At 38.7% G+C, this 18,237-nt stretch overlaps 1 protein-coding gene across 26 annotated transcripts in view; it reads right to left on the bottom strand.

Moving 5' to 3' along the window:
- Positions 1-18,237, bottom strand: part of RIMS1 (regulating synaptic membrane exocytosis 1) — a 418,478-nt gene that overhangs the window by 190,884 nt on the left and 209,357 nt on the right. For all 26 annotated transcript variants that reach the window (XM_070584895.1, XM_070584896.1, XM_070584897.1 and 23 more), the window contains one exon: positions 498-838. In XM_070584895.1, coding sequence (XP_070440996.1) covers positions 498-838 — 341 coding nt within the window. The remainder of the gene's footprint in view (positions 1-497; positions 839-18,237) is intronic.

The following is an 18,237-nucleotide window of genomic DNA, read 5'->3' as shown; positions in this document are numbered from 1 at the left end:
TTTTGGCTCTGGCACGTGCCTGTGCATACACCTGGAGCACCCATCCCACTCCTCACTCGGTTAACTCCTGGTCACTCTTCAGAGCTCAGCATAAAGTGAATGTCCTCGAGGAAGGCTTTGCTGGTGTACCCATGCACCCTCCACTGGATCAGGTTCCCCCACCATATTTGCTCAGAGCACACCTTCAGTTAGAGGACTAATTCTGAAAGTGAGTCAGTGATCTAAGAGCTTTTCTGAGGGAGGCTGGACGTTAGTGGCTTGGTCTGGGGACTTGTGTACATCTGTGCATGATATGAAAGGAAAGTGTGTCCACAGGGTCTCTAAGGACGGTGCGTCCTAGAGAGGGGCAGAGCCCGCGGGCCTGGGGCGGCCCTGCAGGTGGAGCCTGAGCAGTGTTCTTCCACACTTTCCTCTAACAGACTGAACTCTCGAGAATGGGTGTGCTCCCCACACAGCACCTTGCCTGTTGCCGACTGCTGGCGGGTGGTGAAGGTTACCTCTCTCTCGGAGGCTCGCTCCTGGACCTGGAGGCCGCCTGCTTCTGCTCCGGCCCCGCGGCCGGCTGCGCGGGCTCCACCGCCTGGCTCCGGTCTGGCTGTGCGCTTGGCGGAGCCGCGTCCTGCGAGGGGGCAGCTGCTGTGCTCAGGGGGGTCTGAGACCGCGAACGCTCTTGGAGTCGGGCTTTCTTTTCTCTGGGGACCTCGGATCCAGCACCTGTTGCCGTGTCGCTTAGGGTTCCATCCTGACTTGGCTGCTGAGGGCCGCCTCCAAAGAACCACGCCCCAGACTTGGTTAGGATTTCTTGCTGCTTTCGACATAGATTGCATACCCACATAACCTATTGAAGAAGAGAGGACAATATAAATTTTCTATGCTGCTTGGAAGTAATTTATTTTCATAACATTAAAATATCTTTTATCTTGTTGTCATCTTCATATTGATCCTTGCAAATTTCTTGTGAAATGATCCTTGCACAAGTCACAGTCAAGTGTAGGAATGGCTGGACTGGGACCTGTTGGAGACCATGGTGCCTCTGGGGAGCCAGAGGAGAGATTTTTCTTGGCTTTCTCATCCTGTGATCTGAGGTTCCTCTCACTATACATCCATCACACTTTGTGTGACTGACTCTGAAGTTTCATTTAAAATATCTGTCAGTAAAAATATTCTGAGTGGGGTAGTTGATCAGTTAGAAAAATGTTGTAAGGAGCTATAGAATTAGTATTTATGTACATAAACCTTGGTGTCTCAAAGAATTTACAAGATATCTATCTTCTCAAAAATCATGCATTATTATGTTAACACATTCTAGAAGGTCAACATCACTCTGATACCAAAACATGACAAAGACAACACAAAAAAGGAAAACTACAGGACAATATTGCTGATGAACATAGATGCAAAAATTCTCAACAAAATATTGGCAACCCAAATACAGCAATACATAAAAAAGATCATAAATCGTGATCAAGTGGGATTTATGTCAGGGACACAAGGATGGTTCAACATCTGCAAATCAATCAATGTGATACGCCACATCAAGAAAATGAGGAATAAAAACCACGTGATCATCTCCTCAATAGACACAGAGAATGCATTTGACAAGATGCAACATCCATTTATGATAAAAATTCTCAATAAAATGGGTATAGAAGGAAAGTACCTCAACACAGTAAAGGCCATATATGACAAACCCACAACCAACATCATAGTCAGTGGGGAAAAACTGAACGCCATCCCTCTCAGAACAGGAATAAGACAAAGGTGCCCACTCTGGCCACTCTTAGTCAACATAGAATTAGAGGTCTTGGCCAGAGCAATTAGGCAAGAAAAAGGAATAAAAGGAATCCAAATAGGGAGTGAAGAAGTGAAACTCTCGCTGTTTGCAGATGACATGATTTTATATATAAAAAACCCTAAAGAATCCATTGAAAAACTATTAGAAATAATCAAAACTATTACAAAATAGCAGGGTACAAAATCAACTTGCAAAAATCAGTTGCATTTCTATACTCTAATAGCAAACTTACAGAAAGAGAACTCAAGAATACAATTCCATTTACAATCATAACAAAAAGAATAAAATATCTAGGAATAAATTTAACCAAAGAGGTGAAGGATTTATACAATGAAAACTATAAGACATAATTGAAAGAAATAGATGATGTCATAAAGAAATGAAAGAGATTCCATGCACATGGACTGGAAGAATAAACATAGCTAAAATGTCTATACTACCAAAAGCAATCTACAGATTCAATGCAACCCCAACCAGAATCCCAATGACATTCTTCACAGAAATAGAGCAAAGAATCCTAAAATTCATAGGGGGCAACAAAAGACCTCGAATTGCTAAAACAATTCTGAGAAAAAAGTACAAAGCTGGAGGCATCACAATCCCTGACTTCAAAAGGTACTACAAAGCCATAGTAATCAAAACAGCATGACTGGTACAAAAACCGGCACACAGATCAATGGAATAGAACTGAAAGCCCAGAAATAAAACCACACATCTATGAACAGCTAATCTTCAACAAAGGTGCCAAGAACATACAGTGAAGAAAAGACAGTCTCTTCAGTATATAGTGTTGGGAAATGTGGACAACTATTTGCAAAAGAATGAAAGTAAACCATTATTTCATGCCTTCCACAAAAATAAACTCAAAATGGATCAAAGACTTGAAGATGAGTCCTGAAACCATAAAATTCCTGGAAGATAATATAGGTAGTAGACTCTTTGACATGGACCTTAAAAGGATCTTTTCGAATACCATGTCTTCTCAGACAAGGGAAACAAAAGAAAAAGTAAACAAGTGGGACTTCATCAGACTTAAGAGCTTCTGCAAGGCAAAAGAAACTAGGATGAAAACAAAAAGACCACCTATCAATTGGGAGAAAATATTTGCAAATCATTTATCTGACAAAGGGTTAATCTCCATAATATATAAAGAACTCACAAAACTGAGCAACAACAACAAAAAAAACAAATAGTCTCATCAAAAAAATGGGCAGAGGTTATGAACAGACATTTCTCCAAAGAAGATATACAGATGGCCAATAAATACATGAAAAGATACTCAACATCACTAATCATCAGGGAAATGCAAATCAAAACTACACTAAGATACCATCTTACAGGTGTTAGAATGGCTATAATTACTAAGACTAAAAATAACAAATATTGGAGAGGGTGAGGAGAAAAGGGTACCCTCATACACTGCTGATGGGAATGCAAACTTGTGCAGCCACATGGAAAACAGTATGAAGATTCCTCAAAAACTAAAAATAGAAATACCTTATGACCCAGCTATCCCACTACTGCGTATTTATCCAAAGAACTTGAAATCAACAATTCAAAGAGACTTATGCACCCCATGTTCATTACAGCATTATTCACAATAGCCAAGACATAGAAGCAACCTAAGTGCCCATCAATTGATGAATAGATAAAGAAGATGTGGTATATATACACAATGGAATACTACTCAGCCATAAGAAAAGACAAAATCATCCCATTTGGAGCAAGATGTATGGACCTGGAGGGTATTATGTTAAGCGAAATAAGCCAAGCAGAGAAAGACAAACACCATATGACTTGACTCATATGTGGAAGATGAACAAACATAGGGACAAAGAGAATAGCTCAGTGGTTACCAGCTGAAGTGGGGTGGAGGGTGGGCACAGGGGCTGAAGGGGCGCACTTATATGGTGACAGACAAGTAATAATGTACAACTGAAATTTCACAACATTGTAAACTATTATGACCTTAATAAAAAAAAGTCCATTATTAAAGCTGATATTAAAACATTCCTATGGAACAGACACTAAAATGTAGGCACAAAAGAAAAGGTCAAGCTGTATATTTTCTCTAGTTTATTAGTAATAAATTAACCTTATTTACTTTATGCTATAAAATATAATTTCCATGCGCATATTTACTAAAGCAGGAAATCTGGGGCCGGGTCTACTCGTATGTGACTTGTCTAATATAGTTCCCTCTAGGAGAGCTTTTCTGGAATAGTCATTTAGAAACAAATCCACTGATAAGTTATAAGATGCATCACCGCTTAAATAAACCTCTGTATCTGCTCTCCTCTTGGTGACGTTTATAACGAATGTAATAATGAGGACGATGATGATAACAGAAATACTGAGCAATAATAACAGTGCCCACTGGCAGGCACAGAGCTGAGGTGGCCCAAACACCGGAGCCTCTCTTCAGACACCCCCAGCACCCCGCTCCCTGGACATGAGCTCACCGCACTGTCCCAGTCGTTTTCCTTTGCATGCTCGTCACTTCCTTTTCCTTCAGAAACAGCACCCCCAGCAAAGGGCAAGCACCAAACGCAGGCCCCCATTTTCACAAATACTGACTAGGTCAAGAATTCCTCCAAAGTATTCCATAAGGTTGAATAAATCTTAGATACGTTAAGTAGGAAACAATCTAAGACGGTAAAAGAAGCAGCTTTGGCAAAAAGAAGAAAACACTACTGAAAACATTCAGCTGATAAGAGGAAAACCATAACTGAAGTCATAAAATGAGATAAAAACTAATGTGAGAATGGGAAAAGAGAGAGAAAAGTAATATATTTTTAAAAAGGAAGATATTGCAGATGACCTGTTAAGAACTCCTCTTTTCCAAGCAAGAAAACTCAAAAGAATTAGTAATATGGGGAAAACTAAGACTTAACAGAGATACTTGCTATAAAAAGGTTAAGACTGATGCAGCTTGACTCATTCCTCTGCATACCTCAGGTCATAAAATGCAGAGAAATGAGTTCACCAGACGAGTCAGGTGTAACATCTACACAGTGCATCGTATTCGCTATCACAGAATTCCCGTGAAACAAGATGAACAATGCATTGCATAAGCCTCTATCAAAATAAAGGATTTATGGAAGGTAACCTCAGTTTAAAATGCTTGCCAAATATGGCTGTATTTTGCAAAATGTCTCACCATCTCTTTGAGTCCTGGTGGATTGAACATGGACATATCAAAGACAACATTACGAGGGCAACACCCTAGGGCCCGGACTGCCACGGCTGTGACATGGGTCTCCTCTGCCCAGACCTGGGCGAGCGGGCACCGAGCTTCCTCTCTGCCTGACAAGACAGTGACGAGAAGGCTGCAGTCACCTGTCCCAGGAGACTGCATGAAATGTTGACTAGTTTACATTAAGTAGACATTAAATTCGTATTTTTCACACTAATAATAAGCAAAATATTACTCATCATCAAAAGTACATCCTTTACTACATAAATATTAAAGCATATTGAAGTTAAATATGCATCTCCTTTAAAACCATTAAGAAAAAACAATAAAATTTACAATTATTACAAAAGTTCCAACAAGGAGTGAAGCTGCATAAAGAGGCAGAAAAGAACAGGAAGGAAACTCTTCTCTTTATGGTATGTCTGAATGTCTTCTAGAAAATTGTTACCACAACCTTATTTTGATTGCTTCACATTTTTAAGTGTTACAAAAACGGGCCATTGAAAAGTCATTGCCAGATTTGGGAAGTTGCAAATTTTGAGTATGTGTAGAATTGTTGCAGAATTGATGAAAGCAAACAAAATATAGTTATTATTAATTACAGTGATAATTCTACAATTCTTTTAATTTCATTTTGAATTTATTCAAAAGGTTACTATTAGTGGGCAAGTACTTTAATATTTAGAAGCAGCTACTTTAATTAATATTTTTAAGATATTATTCTTTTAAGTCTGTGATGTTTCATTAATTTTGTCTATCTTTAACACTTAGGAAAATTGTTATTTAATCCCAAATTTTTCCTATGTCTTATTTCTTTGTGCACCACAACATTTTTAGATTTGTATTTCAAAATTAATTATAAGTGTGGTCAATCTATCCTCCAATTTGAAAACAAAATTAACTATAAAAATGTAAAGATATTTCCATTAAAATACTATCTCCCAATCTTTACTATTAGGTATATACATTACTCTGGCCACAAAGCTTACAAACAAAAAAGAAATTGCTTATACGAGTCGTAAGGAAAAACACATGAGCTTACAGTAGGATATTTGTTGCCATGCCTTTCAACACGGTTCGTATCAAATATCACAGACACACATCAACATGAGCCAAAACAGTAGTTGCTAAGAAGCAACACAGATATGGATGTTTAAAGATTCTATTTGGAATTTAGTATTAAGTATTACGCTTGCCTGGAACTACAGGTAATCCAAAAGTGGGATGGGGAGCCTTTCTTAACTGATTTTTTTTTTTTAAAGATTGGCACCTGAGCTGACAACTGTTGCCAATCTTCTTTTTTTTTCCCCTGCTTTTTCTCCCCAAATCCCCCCGGTACATAGTTGTATATTTTAGTTGTGGGTCCCTCTAGTTGTGGCATGTGGGATGCCGCCTCAGCGTGGACTGATGAGCGGTGCCATGTCCACGCCCAGGATCCAAACCAGGAAACCCTGGGCCGCTGAAGCGGAGCACGCAAACTTAACCACTTGGCCACGGGACCGGCCTTGATTTTCTTAAAAAGAGGATAAGACATAACTATTTCTAAAAAATTAATGCTATTTATTTAAAACACACAAACACACACACCTTTCAGAGACTGTGCCATGTGGGATCAACCCTGATTAAATACCCTGGGATGTGTCCCAAACTGCTCTGACCTAGAGCTGGTCTACGCACTCCCCTATCTCAGCAACTTGCGGGTGTTAAGCGACCAAGTGCAAACTTGAATAAAAGATCCTTGTGATGTAACATGGCTTCTGAAACTCCGTGTCACCCACCAGAAATGTGAAGAACATCTGAAAATTTTATTCTGACCTTTCGCTCTACCAGCATTTTAAATCCCATTTTTCCAATTAACGAAGCCTTAAAATATACCATAGACCACTTTATAGAACCCACAGGAGAAATAAAAATATATATCTATATATAGTAGGGAGTGTAGTTATATATATAGAGAGAGAGAGACTTTCATGGATAAAACTGCGAGTTTGGCAGAAAAATGATAGTCGGGTGAAAGAAATACTTTACACTTGCCTCACATGAAATGTTTACAGACTCAGAAACACAGAGAGAAGAAATGAGTCTTAAATTTACTTTTGATGATATTACTAAGGTGATTCATGACAATGAGGTGCAGAATTCTTATATTAACAAGAATCCATCTGAGGTGCGTAGTATTATAACATGAAGAATAAATACAGGCATGAAGGTTTTTTCAAAAACAAAAGATATCCTGTGATTAAATTTTCATCCTATGTTTTTACAGATAAATTTTAAAAGTTACTTTCATTTAATACAGTACATTTTTCAAAAATTTTTACACTCCTGTTTTGAAAAACATGAAAAAGAAAACAGGAGATATTCAAGGTCATTATGGATGCTGCATTTTCTGAATAATGTACTCATTTTCCTTACTTTCTCTATTCAGTAAAAACACTCACTTCAGCAGAAACTGGGGACAAAATTATCACGGTAATGTTTCAGCTTTGTTGACGATAGTCGATGAGATGGTAGAAAACAGCTGACAGAGTGGGTGGAATGAGACCTCTCTCTGGTACCTATTTTGATGTGTGTGTGTGTTTCCCATCTTTCATAATTGTTGTTGCTATTTCCTTGGTTTATTTTTTCCTTTTGAAAGTTTATAAAACACGTGATGTGGATTTATGAAGGATGAAATATGATATAGTTTGCTTCCTCTTAAAGAGTAAAGCACCCCCACTGTCCGCCTAGTAGCATTTTGGTTTAGTTTCTTATGCAAATTTAAAATAATTGAAATTCCACTGTAACTTGGCATTCTGTTTATTTAATATTACAGCGTAAATATTTCCATGTGATTCTAAATGTTTCTAAAACACTTCAATATTACAAAATATTCCATGGGGACTATATGTCATCTGCCTAACCTTTAAATTGCTTACATTCTTTCACGTTAATACAGAACCCTGCAGGGAAAAACTGTGTTGATCAAAGTGTTTCATACTTAAGGTCATTTATTTTTTAGATGTATTGAAAAAACTCACATTATTGGGTAAAATTTTAGAACACATTCAAGGGTCTTCTGCTCTAACCACTATGCTTAGTTAGGATTCTTCGTATATTTTGCAAGATTGTCTCCTAAACAGTTTTTGACAAATTGTAACGAAAACTTGACAATGTCATTTCTGCTTTTTAGAATCTGAAGATTTAATAATGCCCCTATACCCTCCACTCTCACCAATGTTTCAGATTTAAGATAACGTAATGAAATCCCATCTAAATAATAGCCATGAGGCATTAACAAAGCCATATGCCCCATGACAAAAAAGAAATCTCAAGGAGGGGAGATGCCAAGACATTTTTAGAAGTCGCGAAATGAACGGAAAAGGGTGGTAAGTGAAGCAGAATGGAGGAAGCTGGAGACTGACCCGCAGTGGAGAGGACTTTACGAAAGGGGCTAATCTCAGCAGAACCCACAAGACGCTCTGGATTAGAAACGGCAGACACTATGGCAGGGCAGAAGTGAGAAGTGGAACAAAAAACAGGAGACTATTTGAAAATCTTCATTAAAAAATATTTTATTCTCCACATGCAGAATGAACAGTTTCCCACAAATCTGATATAGAGGGTGGTGTGGACTGGCATAGTGCCTCCGTCACTCTTCAGGTAGATTGTCTACACCCTAAGGGCTGGGTCCACTCAAACTGTCCACCTTTGTACACACAACACACACCGAGGAATCCCAATCATCCTTCCTAACGCCTGGCTTTCATCTTTTTTTTCTATGAATGGTTAATCATGAACTGCTAAACAATTAAAAAAAAAAACTAAACCTAAATATTAAAGAAAGTGGCCAAGATAAACACAAAGGAGAATGATTTCGGAAAAGTAAGATATACTTCCAGCAGGAGAAAAGAAACCTTAAAATAGTCTCTAGTTGGTGTTCAGATACCAGAACAACAAAGGTTTTGAAAATTAATAATGAGATTGTCACAAGGAAAAAGGAATTAAAAGAAGCTGTTTATAAAAAGTAAAGGGATGAGAAAAAATATGAGACACAAGTCCAACTAATATCAGTTCCAAAAAGAGAGAACAGAGCATGGAGGAGAATAAATGCTGCAAAAAGATAGAAGACAAATTCCCAGGGTGGAAAAGTCACTGCACGTTAACGATATGAATGGAAAAAGAAACCATGAAGACAGAAAACTGCTAGACAATTTCAATACACCAAGGGCAAAGAGAAGATCCTAAAAGCTTCCAGAAAGGAAAAATCAGGTCCCAATAGGAAACAGAATAGTAGCAGACTTCTCGTCAGCAGGATTGAATGTTTGAAGACAGGGGAGAATACCTCCAGTGCTGTGGGGATAACTATGTGGAGCCCGCAATTCTATATACAGGCAACCCATCAATCAAGTGTAAAGGCAATAAACAATGTTTTCAACATTTGGAAGAACTTAGAAAATTTACCACTGGTATATCCTTCCTTAGAAAAGCTAAGTCGGCCAAGGAAGAGGAGGAAATAAGTCTTTTGCAGACCAGTGAGGAAAGTGCCCAGATAAGCAGCTCTCTTGGGAAAGCTTAAAGAGAAACTTGGAGCAAGAGGACGCGGGTCTAGGAATGAGGATTCCAAGAGTGAACACCAAATATAGGAGAAAACAAGAGCAACAACAAAAAAGGAAACTGAGCAAATGCAGAGCGTAATTTAAAACATAAAAAACTTAAGCGGATAAAGGAATCTGGTTAAAAGGAGAACCATTTGCCTTTGAAGGCAGGAACATTCTCCATCAAGTGGAACCCTGGCCATGATACTGGACCCATAGACCAGGACACAGAATGTAAGCCCACCACTTGTCTCTCATGAATAATAACTGTGTTGTTGTAAGTTGCAGAAGTGATGCACAGAGCAAATGAAAGCGCGATGGGGGTGGAAGGACAGAGGTGGCCCAAAGGAGCCATTCTCACTGTCCTAGCAGAGTGTAGAGCTGGGAACAGTTTACCAGCCCCAGACTTTTCTGCCTCCTCCCTCCTGAAGACACTGGGAGCTGGGGCAGAAGCAGCAGAGGATGCTTACCTTCACTGTAAACGCTGCTTTCTATTTCATCTTTTATCCATATACACAGTTACATAGACACATACATAGCTTTAAGTCTTGTTGCAATATTTACCTCTTAACTAGATTCATAATAGATGATTAAAAGTAAAATGGCATACCGTGATCATTTATTGCCATTTATTGATAATTTTATCACTTTTATTCATTCAGGTAGTACTAATAAGAATGAACATTTTTCCAAATTTTCCACATGCTTGTTAGCATATAAACTGCCTGTGTTTTGTGTATTTAACAATTGAATTAATTGTACTTTTGTACTGTTTTTACTTGATTTAACTCTTTGATATAAATCATTTCATATTGTTATGGCCATATTGGCTAATGTTCTCTGTTGTCACAAAGATGGTTTTTCACTTTTACAAAATCTAGTTTGATATTTTCTTTCTTTGCAATTCTTCTGTTGTGTTAGCCCAGAAAGTGCTCTGATAAAAATTCACTTTTATTTTCATCGACCAATTATATGGTTGAACATATTACAATTTATTCCTTGATCCCTCAGAATTTATCCCGATGCATGACAAGAGACAGAGGTCTACACTGATTTTTTTTTCTCATAGCTAACAATCTCAACATGATTTGCTGGATAATCCTTCATTTCTCCACTAACCTTCCAAGAGGAGCTTGTGTGTTCTCTGTAGTTAAACGGCGGTCCTGATCTCAGATTGCACCATGTATTTGTTACGCAGACCAATTCGCCAAGACTCCCTGAGACTCAGTGCCCCCATCAACAAACTGAGGACACAGTAGTTCCTCCTTCACTGAGTTGTGTGGGGAATTAATGAGATAATCTATTTAATTACTCTGCACAGTGCCTGCCATATAACTGCTTATGAGGTACTAACAACATGATAATTACTAATCCTTACTAATAACTAATCATTGCCTTCATCGTTACTTATTTATCAAACATATAAAATCTTTGAGGGGCCATCAACTTCATATAAAGCTAGTAAGAAAATTATATTCTGTTCCTATAGAGGTGCAAATACAAACGTGCACTTATTTGCTAATTCATCATGTCAACTACATTACGTCACTCAAGGTCCCTGCGTCTTTTTGAGCGGCTTTCACACAGGCTGTCTAACAGTGTGCCTCTCATTGCTCTTGTTTGTGTAAATGTCCTGATTCCGTGTAGGTCGTGGCACGTCAGGGGCAGCAATGAAGACTGAGCGATGGTGAGGGATGTGCCCTGAGGGGGACTATCGGGGCCTCAATCCTTGCTCACCCACATTCTTGCTGTGCGACCTGAGACAAATTATATCATCTCTGTGTCTCATTCATAAAACAGGGAAAACAACGATAATGATCCCACAGGCTCGAGGTCAGGATTACACGAGAGGGTGCATGTAACTGTGTTTGCACATAGATTAACAACGTATAAAAACTCACTGCAGGGGCTGGCGAGCTGATGTGTTGAAAATAAAAGGCAGAGAATCAATTGTGGAATGTCTGTGAACTGAATTCTCATATTGTTATTTTTCTCTCTTTCGGCTCATTTTTGCTAGGTGGGTGTGCCCATCCCTTAGGTTATCTCTGTGTGTCACCTCATTGGAGGTGCATCTCCTCTTACATATAGCACAGGACTGAACTGTGTTTTATATCCAGTCTGAGAATCTTGTGTTTAGTAGCATCCGAACACGCCCCCATCTTGTTACCCACGTCCTGTCTCACAGGACAAGATGCTCCCCCAGTCCCCTGTGCTCTGGATCCCACCTTCTCCAGGTGGGACTTCACTCCACCGCTGACCCGCACTCTCCTCTTCAACCCTGCCCTCTCTGTGGCTACTCCTGTCCCGGTGCCTCCCCACTGAAGCTCAGAAAACAATCACGACTTTCCTCCCAGTAGGAACAAGGCTCCTCTGAGCTAGTCCCTCTGTCGCTTTCTCCTCTGTCCTCTTCAAGGTCAACCTACCTGTTGAAGTTGATGCCTCTCCCCTTTCTCACCCTGCTTCTTTCTCACCTTGTTGAAATCTGACTCCAGTCCCCGCAGTTATATTTAATTCTCTCTCACAGACCTTAGTTTCCTTCCAAAGTCCTGTCTCCCTGGAGGGACACTTCCAGCCCTGCTCTGACTGAGCGCTTTCGAGAACTTAGAATTCATGGCTACTCATCTTTTTGGTTTCTGGATTTCAGTGACAATATCCTGTTCTGGTCTTCTTCCTACTTGCATCATCTCCTCCCATTTTCCTTGATAAAATCTTCCCTCTTGACCTCCTTAATAACGTTGATGTCATACTGAACTTGCTTCTTGCTCCGCTGCATTTCTTACTCCAACAGGTCCCACGAGAAATGTAAAAGGGTCTCCATATATTCTGATCACCACCCCTTATGAAAAAACATTTTTGAGGCTTATACAATAAATAAATATTTGTTTAATAAATTATATTCATGCCTACTAGATTAACACAGTATTTGCATTATAAGATGTGCAAAATAGAAATTAAAATGAATTATATAAAATATAAATAGAATTTTATTTTGTACCTGAATAGATTACCTTTCACTATAAGTTTCTGACTCAAAAGTCATAATCTCTAGCTCAGATACCTTGTAAAATATCCAAATCCAGACACCCTCTTATCTGCTAGGTGGCCACTTGAATGTCACACAGGAACCTCAAACTTAAAGCATACAAAACAGAAGGGATACACTTCCCACAAAAGCTGCTCTCGTCCTGTATCGTTTGTCACAGTTAACACTACCACCATCCACACCAAACCAAACCACTTCTCCCAGAGTGAGTCCAGCCTACCCTCTCCCCAGCCCCTCATCTGATCTCCTCAATCCGGATTCCTGAATATCCTGGCTCCAGCTTCCTCCCCCGCTGTTCCGCCTCATTTAGGCCATCTCTTTCTACTGGGATTTCTGGAACTGACGTTCCTGCCTCTTTTACTGCCCATGCAATAAATCCTGCATACCATTTCCACACCTTCCAAAATTTAAATTTGTCAAAATCACTCCTGTATTCAAGACAGAATTCTAACTCTCTTGTTCAGCACACTGTGGTTCTTTCCCATCCTTCCACCTTCATCAACAGCTTCTTCCCACATATGCTCTATATCCAGTTTTCTGAACATTGTGCTGTTCCTAGAATTTGTCCCGGATGTCTAGCTACATGGCTGTCTTTAAAGGTTCACCCATATCCAAATGGATTACACCCATTTTATAACATCTGCATTTTTCAGATCTGATGCAATACTTCAAATACTCATTGATGATATAAACTGCCATATGGCTCCTCTCCCCAAAGAAATGTATTACAAAGAAAACCAACAAAATTATTGTATTTGTTCAATATAATGTTTCTGACATTTGATATCTTATTTTTCTAGTTTTAATGTCTTATCTTCCTAATTTCAATAATAAAATAAAAAAGAATGACCTGTTTATATTCTGTTATCATGCAGGGGTGTCAAGCACTATGACATCCCATACAACTTCAGGGCAGAAGTTAGACCCATGCACATAATTGTTGTGTAAGGCCTGTAGTACATTTATACTTGCCCCTAAAGTGAATTATTGGAGAAAGGGCATAAAAAATGTTTTATGCTGAAGTATTCTAAAATTGTATGGTCTGAAATATTGACTAAACCAATATACTTGACAGTACATGTGTAATTATTAATGGTAAAAAATAGTTTATTCTGGTTTGTAATTTTCATCCAGCACCACACTACAGCCCAGATGTACAACGGGTGTAGACGGATCTTTCTGAATCTTTGTCCAAATGCTAAGCTGCACATGTTCAGGGCGAGACTCTGGGAGGCCTGGCAGAGAACAGTAATTGGGGTCATTAAACTGCACAAACAATTCAGAGTACGTATTTTTTCAAGTCAAATGGAATTCTCATGAGGATAGACCACAGGCTGGCCATTAAAAAAAATTCTCAAAACATTTAAAGGATCGGGATCACACAGAGTATGTTCTCTGAGCAAAACGCAATACAATTAGAAAACAATAACCAAAAAATCTAGAAATAGCCTAATTTTGGAAATTCAGCAATGCATACCTAAACATGGTCACAGAAGAAATCACAAGAGAAATTAAAATGTGTTTTGATGTGCATCATAATAAAAATACAATCTATCAAAATTTGTGAGATGCAACTTAAGCACTTCTTGGGGAGAAAATTATAGAATTAAACACTCCGTTGCAAAAGAAGCAATTATAAAACCAACAATCTAAGTTTGCACCTTAAAAAGAACAAAATTAATTAACAAAAATAATGAAATGTAAAACAACAAAACAGTAGAAAGTGGAAATCAATGAAATATAAAATTTAAAGAATAATAAACCCAGAGTACATGACTGAAATCAGAAATTGGCTCTTTGGGGGTGTAATACAATTAAGGAACATCCCCCTTGACTCATGAAGAAAAGCAACAGAAAATAGAATTACCCTAGATTCACTGAAACGATGAATAAGAAAATATTATGAACACCTGTATGCCAATAAATCAATTAACGTGGATTAAATAGAGAAATTTCTTAAAAAATTAAAATTACCAAAATTAACACAAGAAGAAATAGAAAACCTGAATAGTTCAATAAATAACAAAGAAGTTAAATTCATAATTGAAAGATAACATACAGTGAAAGGTCAGAACTAGATATGTTTACCGGAAAATTCTTCTAAACATATTTAAAGACAAAATGATGCAAATCTTACTTGAATTTTTTACTAAAAATGTGGAAGAAGAACCACTTACACTCCCGAACTCATTTTACCAGGTCAGCTTAGCCCTAAACTCCTGATACAGGAAACTCTGCTATAAGAAAATTAAATTAAATTAAAACCAATACCCCTCAAAAACATAGAAGCAAAAATCTTTAAAAAAAATTAGTAAACCTCCAGAAAACCTACCATGAAGAGTACACCTAATGGTGAAAACTGAATGCTTTCTCCCCAAGATCAGAGAGAAAGCAAGGATGTCCACTCTCAACACCACAATTAACCATTGTACTGGAGATCAAAACAAACAAAATGAGGCAACGAAAAGAAATAAAACATAACCTTTGGAAAAGAAAAAGAAAATCTATTCTTATTTACAAAGGTCGTGATAGCATATATAGGAAACCCTAAAGAGTCTACAGAACATTACTGGAACTGATAGGTGAATTTAGCATATAGCAGTACACAAAGTCAATATACAAAAACCAATTTTATTTTCATATCCTAGCAGCACACAAGAGGAGAGTTAATTTCTTTTAAACGCCATTTATAAAAACATAAAAAACTAAAACATTTAAGGATAAACTTAAGACATTATGTGTAAGATCTCTACCTTAAATTTATAAACCATTGTTGAAAAATATTTATGAAGACCGCTGTGGACTGGACTGTGTCCCCCACCCCCACATTCCTGTGTTGAAGTTCTAACCCCAACATGACTGTGCTGGGAAACCAGGCCTATAAGGAGATAATTAAGGTCAAATGAGGTCATAGGGGTGGGGCCCTGATCCAACAGGATTAGGATTAGTGTCTTTATAAGAAAAGAGTGCTCCCCCTCACTCCCTCTGGAGGCAGAGAGGGAAGACCACGTGGGGACCAGCGAGAAAGAGGCCACCAGAGGCAGAAGGAGAGCTCTCACAGGAGCTGCCCCTGCTGGCACCTTAGCCTTGGACTCCAGCCTCCAGGACTGTGGGGCGATAATTCTGTTGTGTAAGCCACTCGGTCTGTGGTATTTTGTTGTGACAGCTCAAGCAGATGAACACAAAGACCAAGTAAATGGAGACATTTATCATTTCATGATTGGAAAATTCAGTATTGTTAATATGCCATTTCTCCCAAATGAGAGGCACCAGTGTGAGCCCAGGGGTCACAAGAGAGAAGATTGGGTATATTTACCTCTGTGTCACAGGTGGTTCCCTGGGGTGGCCTCCTCAGCACACCGCTCTCACAGAGCCCTGGTAACACCATTTCTCCCCCTCACTCCTCCAGCCCTACATGTGCTCACGGCTCCCAGCTTCAAACCAGCTCAGTCCCTGACTGGACTAGAGCAATCTGCCTCCTCCGTTACTTCCTTGAAGAAGCAACAGTACTTGTTTTTGATGGACGGTAACATCATAAAAGCCTCAAATTATATCTATCATTTTTCCTGAAAATTCCAAGGCATCCACACAAAAATTACTACATATACCAGGAGGCAAAACCACATGAAGAGAGAGACAGAGACAGAGAGGGATGGCGAGCAAGAGACAGGTGGGGAGTGAGAGAGAAACACATGAGGGAAACAGACCCACAGGAGACCCAGATGCTAGAGATAAAGACAACTATTTCCATATGTTGTTGAATATGTTCAACAAGTTAGATGACAAGATGAAGAATTTAAAGAGACCCAGAAAAATTCTAGAACTGAAAAAGAAATGAACTTAAGTAATTAAGAACTCAGTAGATCCTGGGACCAGACTGGTGGTTGAATTCACACCCTTCCCTTTGGAGGCCCAGGGTTCACGGGTTTAGATTCCAGGCACTGACATATGCACCACTTATCAAGCCATGCTGTGGCAGGCATCCCACATATAAAACAGAGGAAGATGGGCACAGATGTTAGCTCAGGGTCACTCTTCATCAGCAAAAAAGAAGAGGATTGGTCAAGGATGTTAGCTCAGGGCTAATTTTCCTCAAAAAAAAAAAAAAAAAGAGAACTCAGTAGATCACTATACTTTCAAATTAGATAAAACAGAAGATAGGATTAGTGAACTGAAATTAGGATAAAATGTGCAGGCTGAAGTAGGGAAAGGAAAAGGTTCTGAAATGCAAAATAGGGATGATCATAAGAGAGATATGAAAAGATTTAGCACATGTGTGACTGGAGTCCTAGACGGAGGGAACAGAATCCGGAACATAAGCAGTGCTTGGGGCCGTGGTTTGTGTCTCTCTGTATTCATGCGTTGAAGCCTAACTCGGGATGTAAAGGTATTTGGAGGTGGGCCTTTGGGAGCTGATTAGACGTAGATGAGGTCAGAAGGGCGAGGCTCCCGTGATGGGATTCAGCGTCCTGCTAGGAAGTGGAAGAGACCAGAGCTCTCTCCCCCAGGGTCTGAAGATGCTCTGAGAAGGCAGCTGTCTACAAGCAGAAAGAGGGCTGCACCCAGAATAGCACCAAGAGCTTGAACTTCCAGGCTCCAGAACCGTGAGAAATCAATGTCTGAGGCTTAAGACGCCCACTCAGTGGAATTTTGTTGTGGCAGCCCACAAAGAAAGACATCCTGCCACAGATCCACGAACCCTGCAAACCCTACGCGGAACAGACACAAAGAAAACAGCACCCAGGCACAACCTCATAAAGCTACTGAAAACCAGACACAAACTGTTTCAAGCAGCCAGAGAAAAAAAGACACATTATTTTCAGAAGAGTAACTGTAAGATTAATAACTGACTTCTGAACAGCAAACTTAGAAGATGGTACAATTATATTTCGAAATATAAAGGAAAATAAATGCCAAGTGGAATTCTATAATAGTGAAAAATATCCTTTGAAAATAAAAGCATTTTGATTCTAAGAAAAACTGAACGTGTTACCAATTGAACCACAGTAAAGGAAACACTAAGGAGAGATTTTAGCATAAGGAAATGATGCCAGATGGAAACAAAGAAACAGGAAAGAATGGAGAGCAACAACTGGTAAATCTAAGTGAATTGATGGAAAACAAAAATAATTTAAAATAAATATCTTACACAATAAATCACAATAATAACAAAATGTTGGTGGGGCTAAATTGTGTTAATGTGGTACAAGCTTCTTGTATTTTCCAAGAAGTGGTAAATATATTAACAGGATTAAGCATTAATAATATAAGATTTTGTGGATGACAAATAGAAGAATAGCAAAAGAATGGATTACTAAGAAGCTAAGGAAAGACAGGATGCTGAATACAATTAGTTCAAAAGTAGCAATAAGGGGGAAAATAGAAAATATACAGGAAAATGGTAAATTTAAATACAGTGTCACTACATAGGACTAAACAAATTAATGTTCCAATTAAAAGAAAAAATCATCAGATTGGCTTTTGTAAACAACATAACTCAACTATTTTCTAGTTAGAAGAGACAGTTCTTGAATATACAGGTACAGAGAGATTAAATGAAGAGAAAGTAAAAGAAATACAAGCAAACACCAATCAGAAGAAAGCTAGTGCAGTTATAATAACACCA

Source organism: Equus przewalskii, chromosome 19, assembly GCF_037783145.1.
Source record: "Equus przewalskii isolate Varuska chromosome 19, EquPr2, whole genome shotgun sequence".
NCBI lineage: Eukaryota > Metazoa > Chordata > Mammalia > Perissodactyla > Equidae > Equus > Equus przewalskii.
This window is presented reverse-complemented; position numbering and strand designations above follow the sequence as displayed.